The 26750-nt window shown below is 46.4% G+C and overlaps 1 protein-coding gene across 2 annotated transcripts in view; it reads right to left on the reverse strand.

Annotated features, from left to right (window-relative positions):
- PRKCA (protein kinase C alpha) overlaps window positions 1–26750 on the reverse strand; it is a 535637-nt gene that overhangs the window by 23067 nt on the left and 485820 nt on the right. For both annotated transcript variants that reach the window (XM_068262584.1, XM_068262583.1), the window contains 3 exons: window positions 13740–13820; window positions 13393–13500; window positions 4983–5123 (listed from right to left, as the gene is read on the reverse strand). In XM_068262584.1, coding sequence (XP_068118685.1) covers window positions 4983–5123; window positions 13393–13500; window positions 13740–13820 — 330 coding nt within the window. The remainder of the gene's footprint in view (window positions 1–4982; window positions 5124–13392; window positions 13501–13739; window positions 13821–26750) is intronic.

Below are 26750 nucleotides of genomic sequence, written 5' to 3' on the forward strand. Positions count from 1 at the left end.
TCCACTCTCCTGCACCTAACCCTGACCTCGTCCAGCTCTCCTGCGCCTAACCCTGACCTCGCTCCACTCTCCTGCGTCTAACCCTGACCTCGCTCCACTCTCCTGCACCTAACCCTAACCTCTTCCTGCTCTCCTGCACCTAACCTTGACCTTGCTTCGCTCTCCTGCACCTAACCCTGACCTCGTCCTGCTCTCCTGCACCTAACCCTGACCTTGTCCTGCTCGCCTGCACCTAACCTTGACCCTGCTTCGCTCTCCTGCACCTAACCCTGACCTTGTCCAGCTCTCCTGCGCCTAAACCTGATCTTGTCCTGCTCTCCTGCACCCAACCCTGACCTTGCTTCGCTCTCCTGCATCTAACCCTGACCTTGTCCAGCTCTCCTGCGTCTAACCCTGACCTTGCTCTACTCTCCTGTGCCTAACTTTGACCTTGCTTCGCTATCCTGCACCTAACCCTGACCTCGTCCTGCTCTGCTGCACCTAACCCTGATCTTGTCCCTCTATCCTGCACCTAACCCTGACCTTGTCCCACTCTCCTGCACCTAGCCCTGACCTCATCCCACTCTCCTGCACCTAACCCTGACCTGATCCTGCTCTCCTGCACCTAATCCTGACCTCATCCCGCTCTCCTGCACCTAACCCTGACTTTGTCTCACTCTCCTGCACCTGACCTTGTCCCACTTCCCTGCGCCTAACCCTGACCTCTTCCCTCTCCCCTGAACCTAACCTTGCTCCGCTCTCCTGTGCCTATATGTGACTATCCCTGACCTCGTCCTGCTCTCCTGCATCTAACCTTGACCTCCCTCCACTCTCCTGCACCTGATCAAGAACTTGTCTTGCTCTCCTGTTACTAACCCTAACCTCGTCCAGCTCTCCTGCACCTAACCCTGATCTCACCCTGCTCACCTGTTCCTAACCTTGACTTCATCCCGCTCACCTGTGCCTAACCTTGACCTCATCCCACTCTTCTAAGTCTAAATCTAAACTCTAATCCCCCCCCCCCCCCATCCTTTCTTAACAATAACCTCCTTATCTATTCCTGCCTGACACTTGATACTCACACTTTCCTCTGCCTAATTCTAACCTTATACCTTTTCCTGTTCTGAACACTTAACTAATCCGCTCTTCTATGCCTAACCTTATGCTGGGTACACACTGTGCGTTCCCGCATTCGATGTTCCGCTCGATTATTTCCGAGCATTTCCAAGCGCATTTCGATGATTGTTAGGTCGATTCTCATGCAAAGTATGCCAAATCGACCTAACGATCCATCGAAACGGGCATTGAACATGTCGGAAATAATCGAGTGTCCAGGAATCGAGCGGGGAATCGAGTGCAGGAACGCACCGTTTGTATCCAGCATTGTGACCCTTCCTGTGCTAACACCAACCTCATCCCCCTCCTGTGCTAACAGTAACTTTATCTCTCCCTCTCCTGCGCTAACACCAACCACACCCGGTCCTGTGTTACCAGTACGCTTTTCTCCTCTTATGCGCAACACTAACCTTACCATTCTCCTAAGCCTTACATTAAAGTTAATTCCCTAGTGGGTCTAACCTCAACTCTACTCCCTTTCAGGAGACCGAGTTCAAATATTGGCTCTTGCTGTTCAATAATCCTGCACTTACAATGTTATTTGTCTTCTTTGTCACAAGCTAACCTTTCTCCTCTTCTATCCCTAACCTTGTCTCCTGTGTTCAACACTAAACTGTAATCTCTTAGTAACCACAATCTCCCCACCTTTGCAACTAATCTGAAACCTTTCCTTGCCAAAGCAAGCGTTGCACCATCACCGAACTCTATGCCGAACCTTTTAAAGAATCCACAAAACGAACCCTTCTCACAATCTGAGGTTAATCCTGTCAATAGAAGATGTAGCTCTACTAAAAGGAATCTAGAAACATCAGTCGATGCCCAGATGAATGGCAGCTGGAATGTTTACTCATCCATATATCCATTATATTTATATAAGCATCAATAAGTAAAAGTTCCCAATCCCAAGTGTTACTGCTGTCGCCATTCCCGGCACCAAAGACTGAAGGTTTGTAAAAAAACAATTGTGATATTCCCAGCTAGACTCAGGTGAGAAGTGATCGCGGTGGGCAGTCAGAAGCTGGATGCCATTTTGCATCCTTTGCACAGAGATGGGGATTGTACTGTATTGGGGGGGGGGGGGGGGGGGGGGATAGTGACAGCAGCCAAACATGTTACAGTGAAAGTGGACCCAGATTAAAAATACAAGATTTCAGAAATAAAATCTATTTTCTAAATTATAATAATAAACAGCAGCCTTTTTTCAGCTGCATGATGACAAATATAAAATATTTTACATTTATTGGAGGAACCCCTCCCTTCCTTTCATATTGCCGGGAAATAATCCGGCAGACTGGTGGAGGAGGAGGTGTCCAGCAAAGGAGGAATTGCTAATGGCTGCCACCTGTATAACCCTAGTTATGCAAAGAGAAGGGTGAAAAGCATGCACTGAAATGCTCATGGGCTTGAAGGAGTGTTTATTTATCTTTGTATGTGTCAGAGTGGTGCAACTAAAGATTTTGAAATAAAAAAATGTTTGGTTTGGGTCTGCTTTAAATCTGAGCCTGTGTATCGGCAGCGTGGTAAGAAGCCGGTCTCTGGCTGCTGACAAGCTGCTCACAGCGTCCAGTCACATCTCTCCCCGCCGCCGTTCCAGTGAGAGCATTAACAGACAGGAGATAAGCGATAATAGGTAGAAGATTGAGCTTCAGAAAGTGCCGTCACAGCCAGACACATCCCAGCCTGCACACAACAACCCCCTGCTTTCCTGCAGAGTGGGAACATTCAACGTGCCCAGCCACTGACAAGCCCAATCCATCACAATATTCAGGATGAATAACTGTTTCCATACACGCCTGTCTGAGATCTTCTGCATATGTATAACCAGCCAGGTGTGCCTAGCAGATACTCTCCAACTTCCTGACACATCACAGATGATATCTGCATCTCCAATGCTGCGACGCTCCAGGCATTACCTACTGCTTTCAATCAACTAAATGGCTTATTCAGCGGTGTTTATATAATGACTACACGTGTGCAATCTATTCATGTCCAGCTTAACCTCCTGGGGACCACCCATAGTAAAGCCTACGCTGCACTTGTGGCTGCCTAAGCTTGATGCAACGTAGGATTTACGCCACCCGCTTTTTCTGCTCCCGCTGCGATCATGCGCACCTGAGTGGGGAGATTATCTCCCCTCACTGATCAGGACCCATGGCGATTGGCTCCTGATAACGTGACCAGTACGGACGCCAGCCAATCGTCGTCATCACTGTAAGCAGCAGCAGTAGGAGGGGAAAAAGAGGACCGGGACTCATGTTCCCCCGGCGATTGTCGCTCCCCTCCACTCTCCCCGGCATCCCCGCTAGCTCTGCCTCTAATGTCGGGTCCTGGCTTGATGACATCATCCAGCTGGGACCCGGAACTTAGCGACAGTGCGAGCAGGTATGCCAGGCAGAGTGGAGGGGGGTAGAGCTGCTCATCACTGGATCTGGGGAGGTGAGTAATGGCTGCTGGTAATACTAGGGACACCCATGCCTAGCTATCTATACTGTATATGCCTGTCTCTCTAAATGCCCCCCCCCCCATGCAAGAAATGCTCAGGTCCTTAAGGGGGGTGAAGGTGTCCGCTCGTGAGGAGGTTAACCTTTTATGGTAAATAGATACGGGGTCTGCTGCAGTAAATTTGTACTGGGTGACCACTCAGCACCAGAAAACCTCTCATTATATCCCTTTAGGGAACTCAAAGATGGAAGAGCAGCTTGTCTTGAACACTGTGACAAGGATGCTTTTTAAGCAAAGGGGAAAATATGCCACTCCCATTTGCCTTGTGGGCTGGCTAAGGGGGAGCCATTTTAACTAGCTCCGCCTTACCATCCAATATAGTGCTATGTTCGTTAGCTCTGCCTTTGCAGCGAATACCAATCTGCATGGAGTACAAGTATTGTTTTTCCTTAAAATTTAATATATTTCTTGGTGCTTACACTTTACTCAGAAATGGCTATAATTACAACGGTCCTGTACTCTTTCTGTGTACATGAAACAAACCCCCTTTTATTGAAAACAATAATGCACGTAAGATATAGATGTAGCCCAAGTCAGAGCTGTGAGCTCTATTTCTGAGTGAAACATGTTAGGTATAGCTGTATAGCACCTGCACATGGTCTTATTTTGCCCGATGGACCAGATATTCCCTCTTGGACTCCAACCAGCAGGCCAAGTGTTGGGTCTGGGATTTGTGTGCAACAAAACCAATCTCTTTTGAGTTGATGTGCAACACTAGACCACTGTCAACCCTCGGATAGGAGGTGCATTGTGCTTCTCATGTACACCCCTCTAGCGTCTGCTCCAAACTGTTATATGTTGGATACCTCTATACCAGTATTCTTGTACATACTTCTTTTAATGCATACCCATTAAAGGTTAATTTTTAAGGTGCTGTAGGGTCCTTCCTCTTGCATGACATGTGCTGCGTATTACATTTCCCTATACTGACTCTTTCGAATTGCTTGTGGTTTTCCTTCTGATACATCTGATATTCAAGAGCCAGGAGAGAGAAGATGAAACTCTTGAAGTATCCACGATGTATAATGAGAAGTGGTCATATCTACACGCTGCTGGGAAAGAGCTACAGACAAACTTGCTGGGTCTATGTAAGCATTTCAAGCACAGAAAATAGCAGAGACCTCCCACCACGGCAATGCCTAACTTGTTACTGTGGATACTAGAAGAGTCTGTACAGGCACAAGACAATAAAAGATGAGAAGCAAATACAGAGTGAAAAACAAAGACTCTCAGTGGCCAGGACCACCCGCCATTGCTCCACATCATCTGATATCTATGGTGACATCACCTTCATCACCCCATGTCACACACAGCAATAGTGCCAATAATGGCCGCCAGAACGCTCCGAGTCTCCAGGACATCGGCATAGAGTCGCTCTCACTTACTATTTTGGGTTTGAAGGGCGGCTGGATTTCTCGGTTTTCCAGCTTCTCCCAGTCGATTCTCCTGAAGAAAGCGTGTTCTCTTATATCCCTCTCACCCTCCGGCCCGCAGCCCAGCCGCTTCACCGGGTGTTTTGTCATCAACTGGAAGGGAACAGGAAAGAGTCACATTAGGAGGACAGACTGGCCACGTATCGGTGTCAATGACATTCTATTAAATTACCTGCAACCGAGACAATGTAACAGACCATAACACACTCACTGACAACCAACAACTTCCAAGTGGCAATTGTGAACAGGCCCGTTATAGAGAGCTGGGCTGGGGTTCTCCTACCGCTGCTGATTGTTGGGGGTACAGTATTAATACTAATCGTGAGGCATCAGGTCACAGGAAGACACTTCTAATCCAGACCTGAGCTGGGCAGCAGGCAAATGAGGCAGGGTTGAAATCATCAGCCCTATACAACAAAGTAAGTGGATTGTAGTAGCTTGGTGGGGAGTACGCGGTACTGATGTTGGGTGGTAATCCTCGGTAAAGGGTGAGAACTGTATGGGGGCATTCTACTGCAGGATTTGTGCAGCTGCTGCTGGTTGATGTCTGGCTATGGCACTGCATGTGACTATTCTAGTAAACCCACCATTATCTTGTAAAAACAAAACAGAGGACACCAAGAGCCCAATAGTGCAATATTGTCTGGTAAGCTCAATATATAATGTAATGTCAAAGGTTCTTATACTCACAAAGGTGGGTTACCATCAGGTAACCACTTGACAGGCAGGTGGGGAGTATTAGTACCTGACCCCACTCAGGTATAAAAGTCGCTCTCTGTAGATAGGAAATGGGGAAAGAACCCCTCCACCAGGGGTGGCCTTAATCGTGCTGTAATATGTACGAACAGAGGCGCCAAGCAGAGTAAAACAATGTTCTAAAAATGATAAAAAGAGGGAAGTCGAGGTGGACTTACCTCCCTCTGGTAGTGGACATATACTCAAATGCAGAGTAAAAAATATACAATTTATTCACAGCTCCATAAAATCGCAACGCGTTTCGCGGTCAACATTCCCGCTTCATCAGGCAGTACAGGAGCATATAAAACTGGTTCAGGTCCATAAAGCGTGACAGAGGCGCTCACACGCTTTATGGACCTGAACCAGTTTTATATGCTCCTGTACTGCCTGATGAAACGGGATTGTTGACCGCGAAACGCGTTGCGATTTTATGGAGCTATTAATTGTATATTTTTTACTCTGCATTTGAGTATATGTCCACTACCAGAGGGAGGCAAGTCCACCTCGACTTCCCTCTTTTTATCATTTTTAGAACATTGTTTTACTCTGCTTGGCGCCTCTGTTCGTACATATTACAGCACGATTATCTTATAGGCTATATAGACTGGCTTTGTAAACCGGTTTGGTGGTATGTGGAGATAGGACAGTGCATCAGACAGTGGCCTCAATTCACTAAGCTTTATCAAACACTTTATCAAACGTTTGATAATTTACCTCATGGGTAAAATCTAATTTTGAATTCACTAAGTTGTTATAGATTTATTGAAAGTTTCATTGATGAAATTGATGAATGAATTGAGGCCATAGTCTCTTGTTCAGCACGGTCTGGCCAACATAGGACACACCTCCAGACATTCATGAATATAAATCACCCGCAGGATATTACAGGTGAAATAACCCTTAGCTCTAGCTCTTGGTTCAGCAATGTCATCACCTCTGATAATGATGGAGCAGTACTGACGGGATTGTGCGGACGGGACTCAGAAATCTCTGCTGCAATTCTGCAATAAATAAGGGACTAAGGCCTTGATTCATCAAGCTGCGCTGCTAAAGCAGCACAGCTGAATGTGAGGGGGCACACCTTATGCACGCCTTACATAGCAGCACTCACTGCTACGTAAGGAGCGTGCCTTCCTTAGTTACGTGCATTGCTTACATAGCAACGCGTGTAGCTTTAACTGCGGGCGGTCCTGTGAAGTATCGCGACAGTTCACTAGTGGTCGCTACTATGTGTTAATTAACATAGTAGCAGCCGCTAGTGAAGTATCACAGGACCGCCCGCAGTTAAAGCTACGTACGTAACTAAGGAAGCCATGCTCCTTACTTAGCAACGAGTGCTGCTATGTAAGGTGTGCATAGCAAGTGCTCCCTCACATTAAACAGCGCAGCTTGATGAATCAAGGCCTATATCCCAAATTTGGTTGGACTTGGGCACTTTGTAGTGAACGGTGCCCCAGTAATGCCAGCGTAGATAATCAGACTTTGCCACCTTAAGGGTGATGAAGCTATTCTTGTGGAGTGTTATAGAGTGATTCTTATGATGTCATCACTTCACAGCTTTAGTATTTTTATGTTCTACATGCTAAACTTACTTTTAATGTAATTTTATAAATAGACCTCTTACTGCCAGTTTAGTCAATAGGAGCGATTCAGTCACTGCATTTGTTTACTGAGTCACCAAGTGGATTCCTTTATCTGCTGGGAACTCCGGTTATGATGTCAACTTGCCACAGTCAGACACCAAGAACTGACATCCAAAGGATAAGTGCTTTTACAAAGCACAAGTAATAAAAACAGCAAACCGCTCTCCTTAAAGCAGACCTGAACTAAGAACTTCCTCTCTGCTCTAAAAGAAACCTGCATAATAACCTTTACAGAAAACATTTCTTTGTTACAGCTGATTCAAATTCTGCAATAAATCTGCAGTATGTCTACTTCCTGCTTTCATGGAAGCAGACATAGGGTATACTGTGTTTACAGATTAGCAGCTCTGCTATGGCAAAGGAGATTCCGGAGCTGAAAAGATCAAATTACAGTGGTGATTAGTCACAGATGAGGTGGAATTAGACAGGCTACACTCTCTAAATACATACAGGGTGCATTTCTCTGTTTTCTCTCTGTCCTGTGCAAGAGTTCAGGGCAACTTTAAAAGGAAATAAATAGGTCAGCCTCCATATTCTTCTCCGTTCAGTTGTCCTTTAACTGGGATGCAGTCATGGTCCCCAACCCAACACTGGGAGGTAAATGATTACAATTGGCTGCTCTGTCGTGCAAAGTGAGTGCTCTATGGCTGAGACATTTACCATATAGAGAACAGCAATAGTCATATTGGATTTAGGGCGACTTCATGGAGATCTGCTCATATTTCCCACCCAGACAGGAAGTGACAGTCATTCTTTAAACTACTCAGTAGAGAGGCTGTGGATAAGTGTATTTTATTGTATAAGGACATTTGTTCTTTAACTGGTCCCTGTGACTGAGTTTCTGTGATAAGCGTCCACTATACAGTTCTGTCCACTTGTGTGTTATTGGCCTTTTCCTTTGACAAGTATGAGAAGATTTGCACAGAATGTGGTAGTTTGGATGAATTTATCTTTCTCACTACTAAAAACTCAGCTTGCCATCCTGTCCCCTCTTCATTCATGTCAGAGGATCAGCCCTAATCTCACTATAGCACCGCTGCCATATCACAGCCACCATTAGAGGAGTCTTACAGTCACAAATTAACACTTGAATAAATCAATAGGGCATATCGGGATCACAGAATCCCATTATTGTTAGTCTAAGTGAAAACTGCTGCTGTAATGGAAACTTGAAGGGCAGTGCTGAACTAGCCAGTACTAACCCTGAGCTGGCTTTATCATTTTCAGGTTTAGATTGACTTTAGCTTCAATAATATCACAACTGTGATGCAGAACATTTCATTCAGTAAACAAACACGGCTGCTCCCAACCTGACTGCCTCCCCAGCCTTGTGTACAATTACTGCAGGTCTTTTTAAAAATTGGACAAGGGATGTGGAAGTCTTGTAGACTTTATGTAATCATAATACATGGGCAGAAATGAGACTACAGCTTTCAGACCGAAATCCAATAGTTTATTTATACATGCTATTATTTCAGTTATAGCCTTCATTTTTTCTTTTACCTGAGAAGTACCATACTAAGAACACATCCTCTGACACCAAACCACTACGGTAGGAAGAGCCATATGGCCTTACATTTCATAACCAGCCCAGGAACGCCCCACTAAGTGCTAGAGACGCCCACAAGGCACTGGGACACGATCAAAGACACTCCCAGTAGCCTTACATTCCATAACCAGTCCAGGAACACCCCACTAAGTGCTAGAGCCGCCCACAAGGCACTGGGACACCATCAAAGACCCTCCCAGTAGCCTACATTTCATAAACAGCCCAGGAGCGCCCCACTAGGTGCTAGAGCCGCCCACAAGGCACTGGGACAACATCAAAGACACTCCCAGTAGCCTTACATTTCATAACCAGCCCAGGAACGCCCCACTAGGTGCTAGAGCCGCCCACAAGGTACTGGGAAAGCATCAAAGCCACTCCCAGTAGCCTTACATTTCATAAACAGCCCAGGAACGCCCCACTAAGTGCTAGAGCCGCCCACAAGGCACTGGGACAACATCAAAGACACTCCCAGTAGCCTTACATTTCATAACCAGCCCAGGAACGCCCCACTAAGTGCTAGAGCCGCCCACAAGGCACTGGGACACCATCAAAGACCCTCCCAGTAAGGTGATCTGAAGGAGTTTTATAAACTGGCACAGGGGCAACATGACCAGCAATTTGCAGCTAGCAAAGAGATACTTGGGCATTTTTTATCTCTCCAACTGTGAGTTATTCAACTTGTGAATAATACCTTATAAACTCTACTTACCCGGGGCTTCCTCCAGCCCCTGGCAGCTGACATGTCCGTCAACGAAGCTCGGCATTCAGCCTCTGGCCTGGGGTCCCCGCCGGTGCAGAGGGTGACCCCGAGGTTGTCTCTACTGCACCGCTATCAATCAAGTCCACGGTGTCCGCGGTGTACGGCGCAGAACTACTGCACCTGCGCAGTACACCGCGGACCAACGTGGATTTCTTGACAGTGGCGCTCGCACAGGCGCACTAGAAGAGGTCATCCTCTGCACCGGCAGGGACCCCGGGCCGGCGGCTGAACGCAGAGCTGCATTGAGGGACATGTCAGCTGCCAGCGGCTGGAGGAAGCCCCGGATAAGTAGAGCACGGAGGAATGATATTTGCCTGATGACTCCTTTAAAGATTCCATGAATGGTTTATTTTATCTTTAACAACAAATGAAGATGTGCCAGAAGAGGCCCAGCTACTGCTGAACAAGACATTCCGGCATTCATCACAGCACTGACATAAATGGTGACATTGCGGTGACAGTTACTTTATGTACTCCGGTGGGGGTGATAGCCAGACATGGCATGGATCTTTGCTGGGATTTTATCCGCCGAGTCTGTGATTTGTACCCGGGGCTCTGACATTGCTGCGAATACTGATGTGAAAGCCTTTCACCGCACAAGAGGGACAGCTTCCCTTGCAGGGAAGATAAATGGGTGCTATTAGCTGCCCTAAAGACGGCATAGAGAAGCTCTGCCAGTGTGTCGCTGAAGACTTATTCCTGTATTCTGCCTCCCTCATACCTCACCTACTGTTGTGCTCATCTGTTGCAGGGAACAAGCCATGGCTGGACCAAAGCCTTGTACACACAATGAATAACCCTCAACAGAGGCAGTCATTCAGCACCTAGCGTATGTACAGCTGCCCTGTGATGTCATTTAGCAAATCGCCACAGAAGATCGCTAAATGACAGTCTATGAACGGGGCCATTGTGCCCGCCAGACTCCACCCCATGGTTCCTCCTCCTCTCTTTGATAGCACACACCGCTCAGTTGAACAGTGTTAACCGTGACATTAAAAGTGTGTATGGGGCTTAATTTAGGTTGAAACTATTTTACTGCTAGAAAACATTACAGGTCTGGGCATGCTGCTTCCTGGGACTGAGAGGGTTAATCCTGCACCAGAGCATTTAATGGTTTCTATGGAAACGGAGAAAAGAGATGGAAGGAGACTGACTTCCAGTCACTGGATAATAATGTAATTTGGCTGAACGCTAGGTTTCTATGGATCCGAGACCGGTGTCTGCCAGAGTCTGGTACCTGCAGGTTATCCAGCACAGGACATCCAGGAGTGAGGGAAGTGTCTGCTGGGGTCAGGTAGATGCAGGTTATCCAGCACAGCACAGGCATTAGTGAATGAAGTGTCTGCTGGGGTCAGGTGACAGCAGGATGCACAGCACAGGCATTAGTGAATGAACTGTCTGCTGGGGTCAGGTGACAGCAGGATGCACAGCACAGGCATTAGTGAATGAAGTATCTGCTGGGGTCAGGTGACAGCAGGATGCACAGCACAGGCATTAGTGAATGAAGTATCTGCTGGGGTCAGGTGACAGCAGGATGCACAGCACAGGCATTAGTGAATGAAGTGTCTGCTGGGGTCAGGTGACAGCAGGATGCACAGCACAGGCATTAGCGAGGGAAGTGTCTGCAGGGGTCAGGAAGCAGCAGGTTATCCAGCACAGCACAGCCATTAGTTAGGGAAGTGTCTGCTGGGGTCAGGTAGTTGCAGGTTATCCAGCACAGGCATTAGTGAATGAAGTGTCTGCTGGAGTCAGGTGACAGCAGGATGCACAGCACAGGCATTAGCGAGAGAAGTGTCTGCTGGGGTCAGGTGACAGCAGGATGCACAGCACAGGCATTAGCGAGGGAAGTGTCTGCAGGGGTCTGGTACCTGCAGGTTATCCAGCACAGCACAGCCATTAGTTAGGGAAGTGTCTGCTGGGGTCAGGTAGTTGCAGGTTATCCAGCACAGGCATTAGTGAATTAAGTGTCTGCTGGAGTCAGGTGACAGCAGGATGCACAGCACAGGCATTAGTGAATGAAGTGTCTGCTGGAGTCAGGTGACAGCAGGATGCACAGCACAGGCATTAGTGAATGAAGTGTCTGCTGGGGTCAGGTGACAGCAGGATGCACAGCACAGGCATTAGTGAATGAACTGTCTGCTGGGGTCAGGTGACAGCAGGATGCACAGCACAGGCATTAGCGAGGGAAGTGTCTGCTGGGGTCAGGTGACAGCAGGATGCACAGCACAGGCATTAGCGAGGGAAGTGTCTGCTGGGGTCAGGTGACAGCAGGATGCACAGCACAGGCATTAGCGAGGGAAGTGTCTGCTGGGGTCAGGTGACAGCAGGATGCACAGCACAGGCATTAGCGAGGGAAGTGTCTGCTGGGGTCAGGTGACAGCAGGATGCACAGCACAGGCATTAGCGAGGGAAGTGTCTGCTGGGGTCAGGTGACAGCAGGATGCACAGCACAGGCATTAGTGAATGAAGTGTCTGCTGGGGTCAGGTGACAGCAGGATGCACAGCACAGGCATTAGCGAGGGAAGTGTCTGCTGGGGTCAGGTGACAGCAGGATGCACAGCACAGGCATTAGCGAGGGAAGTGTCTGCTGGGGTCAGGTGACAGCAGGATGCACAGCACAGGCATTAGCGAGGGAAGTGTCTGCAGGGGTCAGGAAGTAGCAGGATATCCAGCACAGCACAGTCATTAGTGAGGGAAGTGTCTGCAGGGGTCAGGAAGCAGCAGGTTGTCCAGCACAGCACAGTCATTAGTGAGGGAAGTGTCAGCTGGGGTCAGGGAACTGCAGATTGTATTGAGGTAGAAGGGAGTTAACAATGGAGATGCAGGTCTCAGTTAGAGGCCCAAATGTTTTACCCAGAGGGTGGTCCACACTTGGCATTTCCCAGCACAGTTTGCTGTGAACCTTGTATAAAACTCTGATAAATGACGGTATAGGAACAGTCTTATACCAAAAGGGGTGCTGCTTGGCCCAGGCAAACAAAGCAGACGCTTTGATCCTCACCCACAGCAGGGGCCTCCGATGCTGTCGGGGTCACCACAGCAGGGGCCTCCGATGCTGTCGGGGTCACCACAGCAGGGGCCTCCGATGCTGTCGGGGTCACCACAGCAGGGGCCTCCGATGCTGTCGGGGTCACCACAGCAGGGGCCTCCGATGCTGTCGGGGTCACCACAGCAGGGGCCTCCGATGCTGTCGGGGTCACCACAGCAGGGGCCTCCGGTGCTGTCGGGGTCACTCTGTCTGTGACTTTTTTGGACGACGCTGCCTCACCATCACTCACACACAGACCTCAGATCATTGGCAATGAGAACAGAAGGGAGAGTGGTGAAGTGACCATAAAGTACACTGCAGATGCGGAAGTGAGGTCATTGGTCACTTCCTGCATTTGAAGTGTGCCGCACGGTTTCTCTGAGCTACTCTCCTTGCTTTGTCAAGGAGCAGACACTTCCCTCACTACTGATGTGCAGGTTTGAGAGTGTTGGGGATGGGGAGACAGCCGGAAGCTACAAAACTCCACTGACACCAATGACCTGCACCAGGGACACCTTTGCTACCTATTATTATGGGAGAATAGGCCTCTGACTGGGGGGGGGGATTCAGGGCCACAATCATTGGCAGCACCCCTGCATACCGATCACTGCCCTCTGTACAGTATACGGTAGTTGACCTCTTACCCCCTTGCATATGGAGACAGCCTCCTTGGACATGGACTTTGGGTAAGACACATTGTGCTCCATGATAGACTGGAAAAGCTCGTCTTCATCTTCACCATCAAATGGCGGCTGTAATAAGAGAATAGGAGATGGTAGAGTGTTATTGGGTAGATTACAGGCCTCAGGGCTGCTGGGAACTATTAACACTCCCAGCAACAAGAACTGACTCACAGGGAGTAATCTATAGGAGGAGGGAACATGGGGAAGTGTATTAGAGGCCTTACATTATAGAGCTTACATCTCAAGAGAAGCCAGATACTGGAATAGCAACATCATTTCTTTACATGCAGACTTATCAGTGCGCTCACCTGTCCAGCTAACATCTCATAGAGCAGGACCCCGTAAGCCCACCAGTCCACAGACTTTCCATATGGCTGATATGCGATGATCTGCATAGGAGGAGAGTGTTATACAAATGTTATTGTGAGTGCGACAACAAACAGGCGAGCAGTATAAGTGACTGATGAAGAAGGGTGGAGGCACCCAAAAATAAATATCTCTCAGAGTACAAGTTTTAAACTCCAGAAGATGAACCAACACAGAAAAACAAGGGTTTAGATAAGGTAAGGTTTATTCAAGTGCAATTAAAAAAGACAACGCATTTCTTGGGTCTCTGCCCGCTTCCTCAGGTCAATCAAGTGCCTTAAAGGGCCTCCGAGCAGTGCAGTAACTATGGTAAGATGCATACCATTTTGAAGCTCTCTTTCTCCTCTTTCCAACAATATATAAACCGCCACCCTATGCCTTTTAGTTATCGCTATTTTCGCAATCTAAATCACTTTTTGATATTTCCGCGATCAAAATTGCGGCGGCCACGATACTGATCGCGAAAACTAAAAGGCGTAGGGCGGTGGTTTATATATCGTTGGAAAGAGGAGAAAGAGAGCTTCAAAATGATATGCATCTTTCCATAGTTTCTGCACTGCTCGGAGTCCCTTTAACGGACACCCGAGGTGAAAATAAACTAATGAAAAACAATTGTATCTATCCTCCTCCTCCTAAAATGACTTTTTAAGATATCACACTATTTTATTTAATATTTAAATCTATTCGTGTTTTTTTTTTTTTTACTGTTTCTTTTTAATTGTTTTGTTTTTCCTCAATTACACATTCATTGACGTATGCCAGAGCTAAAATCTATGAACTATTGAACATTTTTAACTCTTCTCTGCTCTCAGAAGCCATTTTCTGCTAATAAAGTGTTTTTTTTTAAAGTGTTGTAATTTCTTATCAGTGAGGGTCACACTGTAGTCTGACCCAGTCCTGACAGGAACTGCCAGTTGCATACCTGATGTTTAACTCTTTCAGGCAGAGAAATAAAAAAAAAGGAACACAGCATAGTTATTTGTGGGCTAGGCACTGTACATACACGTGTCTATCTTATGTCACACGTCACCTTGGGTATTCTTTAACCACTTAAAGGTCCGTACACACGCCGGACTGCAGGCAACAACGGGTCTGTCGTCACCTCCCACTGGGCGGGTTTTCAGCAGACATTTTGGCGTGTGTACAGTCTGTCGGCGGACTGATACGGCTGTTTCTGAGCAATCCGCCGGGCGGATCGCTCAGAAACAGCCGTATCAGTCTGCAGACAGACCGTACATATGCCGGACTGTCGCTGGAACGCCCACCCAGCGGAAGGTGACGACGACCCGTCGTTGCCTGCACTCCGGCGTGTGTACGGACCTTTAGTCTGTCTGCACGCTCCCGCCGCCTGCTGTTAGCCCCCCGATCAATGATTAGGAATATACTTCCCATTCATCGATCTACGTCCCCCAGACAAAAAAGACGGTCTCTTATCAGAGGCCGTGCTCTTTCTGCAAAAAAAAAAAAAAAAAAGTGTCCAGTCCCCTTTCCAGTTACTGGAAGCGAGAAGATCGTTCGCTTCCAGGACTTTTTGACTGTAAACTACACCCACATACATATAGTAAAACTACACCCTAAAGCATTTTACATATACAAATACATTAGTTTTACACAATAAATTAACTCATTACCTCCCACACTCCCCATTTTTTTTTTTTTTCGTAAAAAAAAAAAAAGATACAATAAAAAAAAAAATAGTTACCTCAGGGACTGAACTTTTTAAATATTTATGTCAAGAGGGTATAACACTGTTACTTTATAAACTATGGGCTTGTAATTAGGGATGGACGCAAAACTGAAAAAAATGCACCTTTATTTCCAAATAAAATATTGGCGCCAAACATTGTGATAGGGACATAATTTAAACGGTTTTATAACCGGGACAAATGGGCAAATACATTTCATGGGTTTTAATTACAGTAGCATGCATTATTTAAAAACTATAATGGCCGAAAACTGAAAAATAATAATTTTTTTCCCCACATTTTTTCCTATTTTCCCATTAAAACACATTTAGAATAAAATAATTCTTGGCATAATGTCCCACCTAAAGAAAGCCTAATTGGTGGCGAAAAAAACAAGATATAGTTCATTTCATTGCGATAAGTAATCATAAAGTTATAGACGAATGAATGGAAGGAGCGCTGAAAGGGAATGAATGGAAGGAGCGCTGAAAGGTGAAAATTGCTCTGGTGTTCAAGGGGTAAAACCCCTCAGTGGTGAAGTGGTTAATCTTCCTGTTGAAATGGATTTAGAAAAAAATAATTCTTAGCAAAATCTACCACCCAAAGAAAAGCCTAAATGGTGGCGGAAAAAACAAAATATGGATCAATTAATTGTGATAAGTAGTTATAAAGTTATTTGCGAATGAATGGGAGGTGAAAGTTGCTCGGATTGCATAAGGTGAACAACACTGTAGGCTGAAGTGGTTAAGGAATTCACTTTGCAGCCTGGACGCCAAAATATTGGCAGAGACCCGAGAAACGCGTTGTCTTATTTAATTGTACTTGATTAAACCTTACCTGATCTAAGCCCCTGTTTTTCTGGGTTGGTTCATCTGGAGAGGTAAGATATCTCATGTATTTGCTTATGTCTTTATAATGTATATTCTTTCTGGTCTTGCCTGTCACACAGGCTACCGTGGTTACCCCACAGTGACCGTTCCTACTTCTATTGTATGTGACTGAACAAGTAAGAAAATGTCAGCAACAACTGTGAGACTGCTGCAGTGCAACAACCCCATACATTACAATACACCAAAGCACAACTTATCCACAGATGCATCGAATATACTACTTTCAAAGGAGCACTATTGTAAAAAATTGTGATAATTTAAAATACATTCATATAAAATGTGCATTTCTCCCAAAGTGAAATGCACTGTAAATAACTTTTTCCCTATGTTGCTGTCACTAACAGTACTGTAGATAGTAAAAAGCTGCCAGATGTGACAGATTTTGGACTAGTACACTCAGTTATTTATGTCTTTATGGAAGCACTTACTGAAGTGCAGTTGTTCTGTCCAACTGCCAAATTAGTGTGCAAATGAGTAGAAAAACTGGCTGGGATCTTTGTGCACATCCTATTCAGTGAGTGCTTTTGTAAAGAATAAAAGTAATACTGAGAATCCCCCACATGGAGATGGACTAGTCCAATATCTGTCACATCTGGCAGATTTTTACGATCTACTGCTAGTGATAGCAACACAGGAAAAAAGTTAAATGAAGTTGGAAATGTAGATAAGGCAGGAGATGTGAATTGATTTAAGTATCATGAATTTGACAAAAAGGATAACAAACTTAAATACCTAGCTGTACAGGTAACGTGATTTTGGGCCTTTTAGAAATGGCTCTCTGAAAGGTCACAGTATGGATTCCCCCCCCCCCCCAGAGACCCTGTGACCCCATCCAGGAAAGCAGCGGAGCTCCTCCTGACCTCTTACTATAAATAGCCACACACAGCTCTGCTTGGCTCTGTCTGAGCGGAGTCCTGCTGCGTCCTATTGTATACTATGATGAAAGCAGAAGCAGTCCCACACAATAGGAAGGGGAGTATTCCTGACATTGGATATACACAGCCCAGAGCCACCTCATTACAGCACAAAACTCTCTGCACTACCCTGCTATGCCAGAGACGCACTACACTGCCACCAGCTGGTATATTTATCACTGGGCTCAGCTTCTGTTTGCCAACACTAGTCAGTGGCTGTATAAGGATGATATCTCAATGCAAAGTACAACAATGTGCAAAGGAGGCAATGGGAGGATAGCACAGCACGCCTGCCTCTTCCGGTCTGAAAAATTGACTGTAACCAAATGTTTTAAGGACCGATTACTGGTGCTGAGGAAACGAAGAAGAGGCGTGGACTATATGCGAAGAGGTACTGTATGTAGATCCAGCCTGAACATACCTCTGCTTAAAGATAACCTGAAGTGAGAAAGATGCCCCTAGGTGGTACTTCCCTCAGAAGGAGAAACCTCTGGATCCTAAAGAGGCTCCCCCCTCCCATTCTCCTCAGAGGCAATTCAGCGGTGGAACCCCCAAAAGTTTGCATGTCGCATGTCGGCGTGGTGGCTTACTACTTGGGCTCCGGTGGAACGAGTAAGGCCAATTGGGTCCACTCTACAGCGCAGGGGTAATGGAGTAATGATTAAGGGCTCTGCCTCTGACACAGGAGACCAAGGTTCGAATCTCGGCTCTGCCTGTTCAGTAAGCCAGCACCTATTCAGTAGGAGACCTTAGGCAAGTCTCCCTAACACTGCTACTGCCTATAGAGCACGTCCTAGTGGTTGCAGCTCTGGTGCTTTGAGTCCGCCAGGAGAAAAATGCGATATAAGTGTTCTGTGTTTGTTTGTTTGTCACCCCCAGCCAGGGTCATCTCTACAGTCCATATGGCACCCTTTATTTCTGATACTCACCTATCCTTACTTCAGTAGCAAATCATTTTCTGTATATAATTGTATTTACTTTTCATCTGTCCTGTCCAGATTTCTTACATAACATTTTTCAGTGGCTTTATTTTGTAGTTAGAACCCTTCATTTCTCCCCGAGAATGTGTGCAACTGTATTGCATTATAACCAAGTCTGTAAGGTTGGTTGTATATTAGCTGGTAATCTGCATAAAGGTGGCCACACACCTTAGATTATTAATCTGACTGATTATTCCACTTGATTGAATAAATATAAAAATTGGGTCTAGGTACAATACCCGAATAATTGATTTTTCAAATAGTCGGGAAAAATGATCGAATAATGAAGAAAAGTTGTTAATCCATTTATTAGATTAAGAGAAAATACTATTCAATATGCATCATAACGAATTTAGACAGGTGCATAAATGTGGGTACCCCAACAGAAATATGAAATCAATCCTTAGTTAAGCCTGTGCAGTATCTGGGGACAGGTATAAGTTGAGACACCAGAATATCTTCAGGCATCCTGCAGCTCTCAGTACTGTGCTGCTGCCTCTGCACTATGTTCCGCCCCCTTTCTTTCCCTGCTACAGTTAACTTTGGATTTAGCAGCAGTGTGTGTACAGAGCATGGAGCAGCAGTGTGTGTACAGAGCATGGAGCAGCAGTGTGTGTACAGAGCATGGAGCAGCAGTGTGTGTACAGAGCATGGAGCAGCAGTGTGTGTACAGAGCATGGAGCAGCAGTGTGTGTACAGAGCATGGAGCAGCAGCGTGTGTAGAAAGCATGGAGCAGCAGCGTGTGTACAGAGCATGGAGCAGCAGCGTGTGTACAGAGCATGGAGCAGCAGCGTGTGTACAAAGCATGGAGCAGCAGCGTGTGTACAAAGCATGGAGCAGCAGCGTGTGTACAAAGCATGGAGCAGCAGCGTGTGTACAAAGCATGGAGCAGCAGCGTGTGTACAAAGCATGGAGCAGCAGCGCGTGTACAAAGCATGGAGCAGCAGCGCGTGTACAAAGCATGGAGCAGCAGCGCGTGTACAAAGCATGGAGCAGCAGCGTGTGTACAAAGCATGGAGCAGCAGCGTGTGTACAAAGCAAGGAACTGCAACGTGTGCACAGAGCATGGAGCAGCTCTGGGGAACTTGACAGTCAGATATGAGCACAGCCCTGTGCCCTGCTGTGTGAATGCTTCACTTTCACCTTCATTAATGTTGGCTGTCCTCATTATTATTTGAATCTAAACTGCTCCTGATCAATCCCATTGTCAATAGGGAGCAGATCGGACATTTAGGAAATAATCATAATGTCAGATTCTGTCATCGGACAGAAAATTGCATTATGTGTACCTAGCATGATGTCCTACCATAATATTATACTATAATTATACTATATGGACGGAGACCTTTCAGGAATACCCCCTTGAAAATCCTGGGTTTGCCCCTGATGTGTATGGTTACTGAGCCAATAAAATATTTTTCATAAAATATTAGCACTAGCGTGCTCAAGATTGGATGTCAGCTTGACTAAGTGCCGTTGCCATCTAGTGGTGGCTGGTGGTATTGTAAAGTATTGTAAAAAATTTGCCACAATCTTTTTACCTCCCTATTCCTTTTCCTCCCTATCCCAAAACAGCATTTTGCTTAACCTCCATGGCGTTATGATTATTTCCAGATTTAGGGTCTAAAAGCCATGCATTTTTTTCACAAGCTTTTAGACTCTAAAAACAAGAAAAAAAAAAAAACATACCACAGAGATCTGCAGCAGCTCCTGCATATAACTCACTCAGGCACGGGATTACCGCTCTGAGCTGCGCATTTCTCAGAAGAGTGGTAAACAGCAGGAGTGCGACGAGGGACACAAAGCCTTCTAGGGGCTGGAGGAAGCCCCAGGTAAGTACATCAGCAGGTTTTTTTTTCAGCTCATGTATTCTCTAAGAAGAATGTTTGCTCGCAGCGTTTTGGCAGTGTAAGCAGGAAGGGCAAAGACCACATGCTTTTAAATAACCACAATAGGAGATAAGGGAGGGTTCGTGTATTTAGAAACTTTTTTTCCAATAAATTTAAGGATAGGCACTGTCACTTACCACACTTTTTCACTCACAAAAGGGACACATAAGTGACAATAATTGGAGGAGAACATCTACAAGACGCTCTTGGACTATGGACGAACCAGGTTTAATCTATATATTTTTTCCCTTGGTTTTTGCTCTCTAAACCTAGATGCGTCTTATAGTCCGGAGCGTCTCATAGTCCGGAGCGTCTCATAGTCCGGAGCGTCTCATAGTCCGGAGCGTCTCATAGTCCGGAGCGTCTCATAGTCCGGAGCGTCTCATAGTCCGGAGCGTCTCATAGTCCGGAGCGTCTTATAGTCCGGAGCGTCTTATATGCCAAAACATATAATGGGGTTGATTCACTAAGGATAGCGCAGCGTAACAGCGCGAGTTAGCTACTTTTATGCGCGCTAGTGATTCAGCGAGCCTCTATTCTTTCTCCCCGCATAATCAGGAGGGGGTGGGCACTCAGCGCACGCTATGCTGCTGTATTGCGCTAGTTACGCTAGTAACTTAACGTCGGCTCCACTCCTCCTGCCCTGAGCACCAGCGGGTCTAGTCATCCCCACACTCTGATTGGCCCAATAGGCTGCCTGTCACTTGACATGCTTATTCACTAGCGCACATACCAGTCGCTAACTCGCGCTTAGTGAATCGACCCCATTGTCACTCGTTCAGAATGGAAAAGATAAAATAGTACACATGTGCACAAGCCAAAAAATGCACGTGTGTGTACGTTCATGTGCTATTGCCTGCCAGCTCCATGGTAATGTCAAAGACCTCCCTTCTTTTACTGCTTACAATCATGCAGATTTGAAGATATTGAGGGCCACATGGAATGGTGTGTGGGGAGGGGGCGGATTTGTCTAGCGGGCCTTGTGTAGTATATGGACAGTATGAAGTCAGCTAGTTGGGGCAGACTGTGGAGGAGATGATTGGGGCATATTTGCCATATAAGGAGTGCTCTCCTCCACTTCTCCCGCAGGGATTAGGCGACTGTCTGAAGGACTTACATTGAGAAATATTGCAGGATTCACTGTAAGGTGTTGTCTGTGTGCGGCCCCCATTGTGTGGCAGCTTTAGGAGTAATTGCTTCTCCCCTCCACTATGTAATATTTAATAACAGCGATTTCAGTGGGCTCAGGTGCATTGTTCCGACATCCGCTGTGATTTGTTGATGTTATTTAGGCCGCCGAATGCCGCTAAAAGCATTAAGCGGATTAGGTCGCCTCAAAGAGCCGCGGCCCGTCCGTCATTTCCGGGCGTAACGGGAGCACTAATAGCCCTGAACAAGACGTTCACCGCAGGAAGAGGATTAACGCTGCACAATGTGATAATCGCTGCCTGCGTACGCTCCATTATAGGGGGATGTTTACAGGTACCAGCACCGCATGATAGTATTATACATACGCCACTCTACCAGAATGTCGTCATCTTATATAAAACAACGCCCCGCCAGGATGATCACATTGAGTGCTGAAATAAACATAGCAGTAGAATGAGGATAAATATTTAAAGGTTGCAGAAGCATACAGACTTAGCTTTCTACCTTTAAAAGGAACCCGAGATGTGAGATCTACGGAAGCTGTCATATTTATTTCCTTTTAAACAATACCAGTTGCCTGGCAGCCCTGCTGATCTTTCTGGTCAGTAGGGTCTATATAACTCACCTGAAACAAGCAGGCACCTGATCTGCATGCTGACATCACAAGAAACTCCTGTGCAGAGTCTCTGGGTGTTATAGTTGGGGTCGGGTGGAAATCCCATACATTGTGCAGAGCTTCTAGGTCTTATCATACCAACAGTGTACATAATGACTGGTGTGTATGGCGATGATTTACCGGTAGATTTTGTTCTTCCCAATGAGCTGGCTCTTCAGGTCTAGTCTTACCCATTGGTGGTATTGGGATGTTGCCATCTTACTTGCCTCCTCCTTCCATACCGCTGTGGGATGTCAAGGTACTTACGGCTGGTGCGTAACGGTCCTATGTGTCCTGCTGGCAGCTACACTAAGATCAGTCCTGATTATCTCCCCTCTTTTCACTAGCATCCAGCCACAATTCTCCAATCCAAAAGACATCCCAAACTCCTCACTGTAAATTATATCCAGTGGAGTTGTATTCAATCCATGTAATTATCTGGCTGAGGGCAATGGAGACAGGGCATCACCTTGATACCTGACCATATGGACCTGCAGCTTAGTTATGCTTGTTCAGAGTTCCCATGAAGTGGACAGGCAGGTTACCCAATGGTACAGTTTCCTTGTGGGGGTCTTTCATAGTCAGCATTGTACTTCCAAGTTTTAGGCAGGCAAAGTGAGATCCTGCTGCTAAGCTGCTGGCGTCATCTGCACTGCCAGGGGTCCCTGCACTACTGTTGAATTTAGTAAACCAGTAGGTGTAGATTATGTCCATGCCAGTGGTTGTCATGCCCTTGACCCGTATTGAATATCTGCTACTGTGATGGGAATTGGTTCCTGTTCTGGTAGATTGCTGCGGTCCTACAACCACTCTGCACTGGTATTATGTATCTTTTTGTGTTCTTCCAGTACTGTTCGGTTCTGATGCTGGAGGCTGGCCTGGAACACACTACAAATCGCAATCGCTTGCGTTTTGTATGAGCAGTTTGTAAGCGATTTCATGAGCGTTTTTGGGAGCAATTTTAGAAAGTGTGATCAATTTGCCAGCGGTTGTGTAGCGATTAGCAATTTAAAGTCTGATCGGTGCTTTCAATTATTTTTAATTTTGTTACAGTGTACATTAACTTTAAAACGCTAGCAAAATCGCTCTGTGCAAGTTTTGATTTACATTGAAGCGCAAACGCTAACAAAATGCTGTATGTCCTGCGTTTGCGATTTTGCTAATCGCAATCGCTTCTGTGGAATTTGCACCATCCATTTACATTGGCAGAGTGTTTAGGGAAATCGTTAGCGATTTTTCACGCTCCCTAAACGCTCAAAAAAAAAAATCGCTCTAGTGTGTTCCAGCCCTTACTGTTTTGTTGTGATGCAGCTGGGTGTACACTCTGGATGGAGAAGGGGCATTTATGTTTCAGGACTCTGCTTCAGGGCTGGTTCAGACGGACGGTTGCGGAGCGATTACCGCAAGCGTTCGGAACGTCGCGTTTACACCGAGCTTTTGCGCGCGTTTACACGATCGTGGCGTTCGGGTCCCGATTTTCGCTATCGTTCGAGCTGCCCCTGGAAGCAACATGTAGCTTCTAGGGGGCGGCCAACCGCGACGGTTAATGTTCCCCTAGGGGAAGAAAAGCGCGACTGCATCGGAACGCGACGTGGAGGCTACTGAAAGCCTGACCGTGCAGCCGCCGCAACGCCCTCAAATGCGACGCCACGCAGACGCCTGTCTGAACCAGCCCTCACTAGTGCACCAGGTAGGCAGTGCTGTGAGCATTTGCATATTGGTCTATAGGGCTTCAGATGGAGTCTTGTATTTTCCAGAGGCTGGCTTCTTAGCTGTATTATACGCACCATAGCATTTTTTTTTTAAATGCATGGCTAAAACTTGTCCGAACTGCATATCATTAATACACAAGCAATGCTGTATCCGCATGCTATTACAGATCCCTCAACTACATCCTGCAGCTTCTCTGACATTTTTAGGAAACTCTCTGGAACACATGGCAACTACCGTACATATGGCTCAGTGTTAAAGATACCTCATATTCCCTTTTCTCTATCTTAGTGATGCATAGGTTGGCACAAACTATAGCTGTAGCTACAATGTGTAGCATCCCTGTGTATCCTGTAACTTGCTGGTCTTCTTACTATGATGTATTCATTCCACAGGGGGAAAGCAATCCTGTATATCTGTAGGAGTGCTAGTAATCACTTCCATCTTAGCACCAACTGACAGTCATACTAAGCTGCTTCACTGGTGAAATATATGCATAGCTTCAGAGCTGTGACTGGGGTAACACTAGAGTTCTCACATGTATGTGTGTGTATATGTGGGTACACACCTTTAATAGACGTCGCCCATCGGGGATAGGGATCCGATGCTCTTGGGCTGCACAGACGCGAGTCAGCTGTATAGCAGACAACGCAACGTGCTCTGTTGCTATGTGGTGAGGAATCGGTCATCGCTGGTGGCGAGATGTTCCGAGGGGCGGATCATTTGCGGGTTGGAGGTCGGGCACCTCTGTACACATGAAAATGCAAAACTTTATTTGGAAACCAACAACCACAGCATCCCAAAAATTTTTAAGGAATTGTTTTTAGATTTTGGGATGCTGTGGTTGTTGGTTTCCAAATAAAGTTTTGCATTTTCATATGGATCAGTGAGGCCTCTGTAAGCTTTTTTCTTGTTTTCTTTTGATTGAACTAGTTGTTCAAGTTTTGAGGCCCACGGTGAGTGATATGATCTAAGAGAGCTAACCTGCCTGAGTAATAAATTCACTCAGATCCATTCTGAGGGCCATCTTCTAGTACTACACCTCTGTACACATGCCTGATTATTGGCTGATCACATAAGAGTCAGCAAGTTACGCAGTGACTCAAGAACTCAGTGTAGTCTGAACAATGAGATTTTCATACAGCTGAGTAATACGAAAATAAAGATGCTAGGGGAAAGAAATAAGTGAGACGCAACTACAAGACGCAGAGGGAACAGGAGACATGAGGGGGGGGGGGGGGGGGGGGGGGGGGGGAGAGAGAGTGAGAGAGAGAGGGGGGTGTACATATCAGACACTGGAGAAAGAGGGTCTGCAAGCAATACCTCAGCGGGACTAACGTTTGCAGGTGCTGCCATTAGCGCAGGCATGGCGAGACAGAAAATCACAGACCACCTGCACTACCCTCCTCTGTGTAATTGCCTGGTCTAGGCAGAAAAAGACTTTCTCATCAACTGCAAATCAAGTGCCAAATAAAATAACACAGTGGCAAGGGAAAGAGGATCACTGTGCAGCTGCCGATTGTGTTGCCACCAAGACCAGCAATTTCACAGAGCAGTGCCGACCGAATGGCAGTGCTCAATCCACTGAGCATGCAATTCACTTGTGAAGCGTAGCAGCTGTTGGGACTTGGGAATGGAAAAATGTCCATGAATCAATCTATTGAACAAGTTATTCCCAATCTTTCACTTCTATCTTCTCTTTCTGGGAGTTTTCCACGAATTGAGGATGAGGCAGACGGCTCCAGCGACATCCATGGGGCCCAAGTTTGTTGTGGTTAATTCGGCCCTACCATCTCTCCAGGTCCGTGTGCACATAATAAAGGCTCTGGTTAAAAAGGAGCTCCAGATATAAACGATATTGAAGTTATCGTTTAGAAAATAGGTGCCAGGATATGCCGTAGAATATTGTTTATAATACTGATATTCTACTATCCCCCACTGTAACCTCTATTTTTACATTTAGTAAAATAAGCACCAGTAAAAGTGGTAAAATATATTTTAATTTATCGATATTGTACTACTCCATTCATATAGTAAAATATCTTTAATATTTACCATTATTTTACTATAACCTAACCTCTCCCTACTCTCACACAGAATCCTCCCCTAGTGGTGCCTATACTCAAGCCCCCCCCCCCCCCAGGTAGTGCCTAACCCTAAGACCCCCCCCCCCCCCCCCAGCAGATAAGACCAGTAATTCATTTGAATCCTCCCCCAGTATTTAGGCATGACAGGACTTAAGCGGTTAATTGCAAACACACATTCTGAATGCAGCCGATTTTGTGGGTGTCATGTCTTCTATCTAGAAACTAAAATGATAATGCATTTGGGACGCCGTGTTCCTGGTTTGTGACAAGAGAAGGGGAGGGGTGCAGTAACACCCTCAGTACACCCAGTACAGCTCTATTCTGCCTGTCAGTCGCAGCTCTGCAAGGTGAGAATGCAGGCCGAGCAGATTGATGGCACACCGCCGGGATACAAAGTTGGTCTGCAGGTAATCAGCTATTGTTAGGTCACAACTCTACCCAGTTACATTGTTTGGGAAGTTTGTTCCTGCAACACTCCAGCCATGAACAACACCGTGCTGAGTTGCAAGCTGTAAATATATATGAAACTGCAAAGTATACAAGCGGAATCACCCAGTTATAGCTGCCTGTGCCCAGCATGCAGTGATTACTGCCCCCGAAACCAAAGTCTCCCTGTGTCTCCAGCAAATTACCCGCTGATAATACCTGCTGCCCCCCCCCCCCCCCCCCCCTTGCACTGGCCTGGGCTGCGTACACGGCAACAGCCCCAGAGCATGTAAATGTATGACAGGCCTATGTGAGACAAGACACCCCAAAGCACGGTGGCAGAGAGGGAACCCCACCTATATTTAGAAATGCTGCCTATTCCTCCTCACTCGGGGATCTATTATAGGCGACAATGACACGTATGATTAATATCTGAGCTCAGCTGCTCCGGAGGGTTCACACAAGTAAAAAGGAGAGGACTATAATTAAATGGAACTGGGAGATTTATTGCTGCAGCTATCACAAATGTCTCCCTCCCCCTATCAGGGTCAGTTGGAGGGCTACACA

Source organism: Hyperolius riggenbachi, chromosome 12, assembly GCF_040937935.1.
Source record: "Hyperolius riggenbachi isolate aHypRig1 chromosome 12, aHypRig1.pri, whole genome shotgun sequence".
NCBI lineage: Eukaryota > Metazoa > Chordata > Amphibia > Anura > Hyperoliidae > Hyperolius > Hyperolius riggenbachi.